Source organism: Vombatus ursinus, unplaced genomic scaffold, assembly GCF_900497805.2.
Source record: "Vombatus ursinus unplaced genomic scaffold, bare-nosed wombat genome assembly UNPS02008996.1, whole genome shotgun sequence".
Classification (NCBI taxonomy): domain Eukaryota; kingdom Metazoa; phylum Chordata; class Mammalia; order Diprotodontia; family Vombatidae; genus Vombatus; species Vombatus ursinus.
Genome location: NW_020948774.1, coordinates 9,591,109 through 9,598,662, shown reverse-complemented (window position 1 = coordinate 9,598,662; position 7,554 = coordinate 9,591,109). Strand labels below are relative to the sequence as shown.

The 7,554-nt window shown below is 36.8% G+C and overlaps 1 protein-coding gene across 2 annotated transcripts in view; it reads left to right on the top strand.

Annotated features, from left to right (window-relative positions):
• LOC114034439 (myosin-1) overlaps nucleotides 1-7,554 on the top strand; it is a 34,767-nt gene that overhangs the window by 7,886 nt on the left and 19,327 nt on the right. For both annotated transcript variants that reach the window (XM_027850118.1, XM_027850117.1), the window contains exons 11-13: nucleotides 4,447-4,565; nucleotides 4,664-4,813; nucleotides 6,352-6,522. In XM_027850118.1, the coding sequence (XP_027705919.1) occupies nucleotides 4,447-4,565; nucleotides 4,664-4,813; nucleotides 6,352-6,522 (440 nt within the window). The remainder of the gene's footprint in view (nucleotides 1-4,446; nucleotides 4,566-4,663; nucleotides 4,814-6,351; nucleotides 6,523-7,554) is intronic.

Genomic DNA, 7,554 nt, shown 5'->3' with positions numbered 1-7,554 from the left:
TTTCTTTTCTTTTCTTTTCTTTTCTTTTCTTTTCTTTTCTTTTCTTTCTTTCTTTCTTTCTTTCTTTCTTTCTTTCTTTCTTTCTTTCTTTCTTTCTTTCTTTCTTTCTTTCTTTCTTTCTTTCTTTCATTCTTTCTTTTTTTGAGACAATCAGGGTTCAATGACTTGCCCAGGGTCACACAGCCAGTAAGAGTTTGAGGTCACATTAGAATTAAGGTTTTCCTGACTCCTCTATCTACTGCGCCACCTAGCTGTCACAGACTAGATGCTCTTTAAGATTCCTTCCAACTCTAAAATCCTGTGATTTTAGACCTTTTCGTATGAAAAGGTGTCTGTTCAAGTATATTTGAATCAGTGATAAAGTTGGTCTGGAGTTTTTGAAAGGCTCTCTTGAAACCATTGCAAGCATTCTTGTGGTGTTTTCAAATACTTCCATACTTCAGTGTTTCAGGTCTCTATAATTGCATTGATGGGTGTGGTCCCTCATCTCATACAGATCTAATAATAATAATTTTATTATTTTTTGACTGAACTTGCCAAGGGTGTATGTGTGGGACTTGAATGTTTTTTACTTTGATACCAAGTGTATATTTACAATGTGAAACAACCTCTCAGTATTAACAACAACAATAATGACAAACGCATTAAATAGCACTTCAATGATTGCACAACTCTTTATCTGTATTGTCTCATTTGATTTAGTAGATATTCATAAAGTCAAGTCAATAAGCATTTATTAAGCACCTACTACATGCTAGACACTCTACTAAGCACTGGGAATAAAAAGAAAAGTAAAAATAGTTCCTGCCCTGTAGGAGCTTATAATTTAATGGGGAACACAACATGCAAACAATTATATACAGAAGATATATAAAGGATAAATTGGAAATAAACTTAGTGGAACAGCTCTAGCATTAAGGGAGACCAGGAAAGTCTTCTTCCAGAAAGTAAGATTTTCACTGGGACTTGAAGGAAGCCAGAGAAACCAGAAAGAAGAGATTAGGAGTGGGAGAATTTCAGACATGAGGAACTGCCAGAGAAGATATGCAGAGTTGGAAAATGGTATGTCTTGTGTGATGAAAAACAAGGAGGCCAGCATCAATGGATCATGGAGTATGTGGAGGAGAGTAAGGTATAAGAATACTGGAAAGGTAGAAGGGGATCATGCTATGAAGGACTTTAAAAGGAAATATTTATGAATATAAATACTGAACAAGTTGTGGTGTATAGTGTAATGGAATACTGCTGTGCTATAAGAAATGATGAGCTCAATGAACTTAGAAAAACATGGATAGACTTGCACAAAATAATGAAGAGTGAAATGAGAAGAACCAAGAGAATATTGTATAGAGTAACAACAATATCGTTTTATTTTTTTTGGAGATGGAGTATCTTTTTCTTTTTAAAATTTTTATTTTTTGTTTTCAACTTTTACTTCCACAAGATTTTGAGTTCCAAATTTTCACCCCATCTCATGCCTCCCCCCACCCCAAGATGGCATGTATTCTGAATACCCCTTCCCCTAGTCTGCTTTCCCTGCTATCTCTCCCCACCTTCTCCTTCTATTTTCCTGTAGGGCAGGATAGATTTCTGTACCCCATTTCCTGTATTTCTCATTTCCCAGTTGCATGTGAAAACATTTTTTTAAACATGTGTTTTTAAAATTTTGGGTTCCAAATTTTCTCCCTTCCTCCCTCCCCACCCACCCTCATTGAAAAGGAAAGCAACTCAATATAGGCTAAACATGTGCAGTTATGCAAAACACTTCCATAGTAGACATGCTGTGAAAAACTAACTCTATTTCTCTTAATCCTATCCCGCCCCCCCCCATTTATTCTATTCTTTCTTTTGACCCTGTCCCTCCTCAGAAGTATTTGCTTCTGATTACCCCCTTTCCCAACAATATTGTTTTAAGAACAACTTTGAGTGACTAAATCATTTTAATTATTATAAATACCCAAATTAACTACAAAGGACATATGAAAGAAGACACTATCTGCATCTAGAGAAAAAATTGATAGAGTATGTATAGAATGGTTTTACACATGTGTGTATTTGTGTCTTATGGTAGTCATCTCTAGGGTGGTAGGGGAGGAGGAGACAGAAGAAAAAAATACAAAAAAAGTTATATGATAACTTTATTATATGTTAAGCATAATTGTTAAGTAAGTTGTACATAATAGATTTGCAGTTTCATGTACAATCATCTTTTTTTCTATCCTATTATGTTATGGAAATGCTTGTTTTATTAAGTTCAGAATAAATAATTTTTTAAAAGGGAAATAGAAGGATTTATATTTGATTCTGGAATTAAGAAGGAGCTACTGGATTTAAGTGAACAAGGAAATGATATGGTCAGACCTGTACTTTAGGAAGGTCACTTTAGTAGCTGAATGGAGAATGTACTGGAGTGGGGAGAGACTTAAAGAAGAGAGACCAACTAGAAGGCTATTATAATAATCCAGGCATGAAGTAATAAGAGCTTGCATCAGGGTGGTAGCAGTGTCAGAGGAGAGAAGGGGGCATCTATGAGAGATGTTACAAAGGTAGAATCCACAGGATTTAGCAATGAGTTGGATAAGGAGGATGAGAGAGATTGAGGAGTCAAGGATGATACCTAATCTGAGATGACAGAGAGAATGATAGTGTTCTCAACAGTAAGAGAGAAGTTAGGAAGAAAGGAGGTAAAGAGTTCAATATTGTACATGTTGAGTTTATTATGTCTACAGAACATCCAGTTCAAGATGTCCAACAGGAAGTTGGAAATGCAAGACTAGTGGTCAGAAGAGAGATAAGGGTTAGATAAATAGATCTAAGTATTATCTACATGGAGGTGATAATTGAGAACAAGGGTGCTGATAAAATTACCAAGCAAAATAGTATGGAGGGGGATGAAAAGAGAGCCCAGTACAGAGCCGTGGGGGTTACCCATTCCTCACAAGGGTAACCTGGATGAAGAAAGGTGACTGAGAAGAAAGTGGTCAAATAGGTAGGAGAACCAGGAGAGCAGTATCATGAAAACTTAGAGGGAAGTGAATATCAAGGTGTAGAAAATAGTACTGTATCGAAGGCTGCAGAAAGGTCAAGAAGGATGAGGATTGAGAAAAAGCCACTATATTTGGCAATTTAGAGATCACTGGTATCTCTGTAGAGAACAGTTTCATTTGCATGATGAATTCAGAAGCCAGAATACAGAGATTTAAGAGAGTGAGAGTAAAGGAAGTGGAGGCACAAATTATAAATGACTTTCTAAAAGAGTTCAGTCACAAAAGATATACAATGGTAGGATACAATTGATCATGTGAGCATTTTTGGAACATGGGGAGACATGAGCACATTTAGGTAGCAAGGAAGCAGCTAATAGAAAGGGAAAGATTGAAGATTAGTGAGAGTAGGAACAATCTCCTGGATGTAGAGTGGTTATCCTTGGCCAAGGAGGGCCACCTCTTTATGTGAGACAGTGAAGAAAGAAGAGTTAGTGGCAGAAGACATTTGGATAATATGAGATTAGGAGGAGGGGAAAAGAGGAAGCTCTCAGTGAATGTCCTCAATTTTTTAAGGGAACTTTGATATAAATACTAAGATATAAATAAGATGTAAATACTGAGACAGTTGGGAGAGGAGGGCAATGAGAGGCTTGAGGAACAAAGAAAAAGTGTGGAAAAGCCACTGTGGTGAATGAGTTAGTGAGTCATTTAGGGAGGTGTAGAAGTGCTGCCTTGCTGCAATGAGGGACCAATTGACATTATGTTAAAAAAAAAATTGTAACAGACCCAGTCAGCATAGTTTAATGATTTTTCTCCAGCTATGTTTGGCAACATGAATGGGAGCAAAAGCAGCCGAGGGTGGGAGTAATCTAAGCTTTGGGCTTGTCGGGGCAATATTGGTGATAGGACAAAGAAGTAAAAACTCAGGAGAAAAGGGTTGTGTGTAGAATTGAACTGGTTCACCAAGTGGTCAGGATGGTGAAGGGCAGAGAGTACAGGATGATGAAATGAGAAAGAACTAGGAGGTGGAGGGATTGGAGGTCATGGTATGAGCAAAGAATAGGGTTAAGAATCATAAGGCAGAGGGAAAGATGGAGTGACTTCAAGAATTTTAGAGTTCACGAACATGTAAGGTGAGGACTTGTAGGGGACAGTGAAAGGCTTGCTAAAAATATTGTCATTGTGTGGTCAAGTTCTCGATGAAATTTTCTGAAATCAGTTATGTTGGCTTTCAGATAAAAGAGATACAATTTATAATGCCTGTAACATATATGATACAATATATACAATATAAAAAATACAATATATGTTGTATTTGAAGTTTGGTCAGACCCATAGACTTTGAGAGTCATTGTCAGCTCTATATTATGATGAAGGTTTAGAGGTTAAAAAATTTGTTTTAATAAATGGATTTCTTTGTCCTGTTATATTTATCATTACTATCTTTCTTCCCCCGCAGTTGCTGACAAGGCTGCCTACCTCCAAAATCTAAATTCTGCTGACCTCCTCAAAGCTCTGTGCTTCCCTAGAGTGAAGGTTGGCAATGAATATGTCACCAAAGGCCAGACTGTGCAGCAGGTGAATGCGGTTAAAGCCACTTAATTCAAATCAACCAAAGGAAACTCAAAGGTTAATTCTTTTCTCTGACTTCAGGAAATATACTATTCTTCTTAAAGGTATACAATGCTGTGGGTGCTCTGGCTAAAGCTGTCTATGACAAGATGTTCCTATGGATGGTCACTCGTATCAACCAGCAACTGGACACCAAGCAGCCCAGACAGTACTTCATTGGCGTCTTGGACATTGCCGGCTTTGAGATCTTTGATGTGAGTTAGTAACAATTTAGAAGTTTATAGGTTCTGGAGATTGTTCTCCATGAGATGACTGTGCCCTAAACTAAACTGGAGTTGAGAGAAGATGAAGAATCCCACTATATAGCGCAAGTATTTGCCATATGTTTTAGTGGCAAATCTAGTTCCAAATCTTGTTTGGGTAGAGGAAAGTTGAGCAATAATTGGCTGAGACAGGATGAAATCTGAGAAGCCATCTGGTTAGGCAGGATGGTGACATATCAAAACCATACAAGTACATTAGTAGAAGAAATAAAAGTAATCTAGAATGACTTCAGAAAAAAAGATTTCAATAGTTCGTTCTTGTGGTGTTTTTTAAGAAAAGTGGCTAGTTTGTTTAAAGATTTCAGGAGTTGAAAGTGTAACCCAGAGGGCAGATGGCATAACTGAGAAAGTTATCTCATTACTGAGAAACATTTCACTGGTAGTGAATGAGAAGCTAAAAGAAAAGTTCCCTGAGTTGTTTGAACAAGTGTTGGTGGAAGTTTCTAAGCAGGGCTGGAAAGTGAGTAACCAATCAATCACCAGAGGAATGTTATGGCATGAGCACTGCTGATTTTGCATAGTCAGAGAGAAATGTGGCAGTGGATTATTTATAAAACTATATTTGAGCATAACTAAAAAAAGGCAATGTGTTATTTTGACTGTTTTCTCCACTGGGATGCAGCTCACCAACTCTAATAAAACTGTGCCATCATGTTTCACTTTAGGGATGTTGACTAAAAAATGAAAGCTATTTAATAATTCAGAAATTATAGTAGCACTTGCCTCACTTATTTATCAGGGAACTTCAGTTATCAAGAAAAGAGAACATAGGAATGAGAGCTGGAAGGGATCTAGTCCAAACTCCTATTCTACTTTACAGATTTAAGAAACTGAGGTTCCCAGAGATTAAGAAAGTTGACAAAGTTATTAAAGAGCAAACTAAGTAGGAATGTCTCAAAGTCCATATCCTAAAGTTCACATGTGGGAGAATCTCTCAGACTTGTATTCACATTCTACTTTTACTTAATTACAATAACTTTGGTTATCGGGTTCCAAACACATAGTGGATTAGAAGAGTAGGTCTATTAGACTCAAGCATGGTGACGAAATAAGACATGGCAGCTGAGAGCCTGAAAGAGAGGAAAAAACTATAAAAAACAGGTGCAAAAACTCAAGAATCACAGTACTCTGTAGATGTTGAGCATAAAGATAAATAGCCTTGCATATTTCAATGGCATTGATGGGCATTGCTGTATAGTTATGGCATCTTAAAACTCATGTTGCACATGACCTTAAATTCAAGTTATATTATATCTTCATAATGATGAATAAATTATCAAGAAGAAATTAGACTATGTTCAGTATGCTCTGTTTAAGTGCTGATACAATTTAGAATGATTTCTATCCCAAATAGTTAAAATATAGTAAGTTTCGATCCTTAGGTTACTTGAAAAATATTCCACTTGGGTGGAAAATATTCTCTAAGGATACCATATAAACAAGATACTTCTGTGCATCTCTTCATTCAGTTCAACAGCCTGGAGCAGCTGTGCATCAACTTCACCAATGAGAAACTGCAGCAGTTCTTCAACCACCACATGTTCGTGCTGGAGCAGGAGGAGTACAAGAAGGAAGGCATCGAGTGGGAGTTCATTGACTTTGGGATGGACCTGGCGGCCTGCATCGAGCTCATTGAGAAGGTGTGTTTGGCCATTGATTAAGGCTTAAGGGCCTTCCATTCAAAATTATTCTGGCCTTTGAAAGGGAAACATAATATTTTGGTATATGTTATGTTTAAAGATTTGCTTTTTCTCTCCTTCACAAGTGAAATATAAATGAAACAGCAAAAAATCTTTCTTCTAGTAATTCCTAGTTTTGAATATCACAAACAAGCTATGTATCTATAGAGACATATAGAAATAAATGTATACATATTTTATATATGTACACACATACCTACATATCATATATATATATATATATATATCTACATGTACATATACATATTTAGACTTGAACTGTGCTTGTGATTGCCATAGTATAGGCAATTCCCACTCCATTTTAGAGAGTTGTCTGCAGTTCTAAGAGGTTAAATGACTTGTCCGGGGTTCCACAGTATTGTGTGTGTAGGAGGTATGACTTGAACCCAGGTCTTTCTGACTGTCAGACCAGATCTCCATCTTTTGCACCACAATGCCTCTCATATTTGACATGGGTTTGAGTCCTGGATCTGCCACTTGGTCTAGATGACCTGGAGAAAGTTGCTTCTCTAAACCTCAGTTTAGCTATTTGTAAACAAATTCATACCTTCTATATATCTATGTATATATGTATGTATATATATATGTATATGCATACATGTATATGAATGTGTATTCTAGAGAAAGCTAGGTGGCACAGTGGATAGAGAAGTGTGCCTGGAATCAGGAAGACCTGAGTTCGAATCCAGCCTTAAACATTTATTAGCTGTGTGAACGTGGGCAAGTCACTTTTAACCACTGTTTGCCTCAGTTCATCTGTGCACCTACTTTCCAGGGTTGTGAGGATCAAATGAGATAATAATTGTAAAGTGCATAGCACAGGGCCTGCACATAGTAAGCCCTATGTAAATGTTAGCATTGATTTTTAGTTATTAGTGTAATCTTCAAATACTTAAATATATGTGTATGTATAGGTAGACAGATGGATAGATAGATAGATAGATAGATAGATAGATAGATAGATAGATAGAT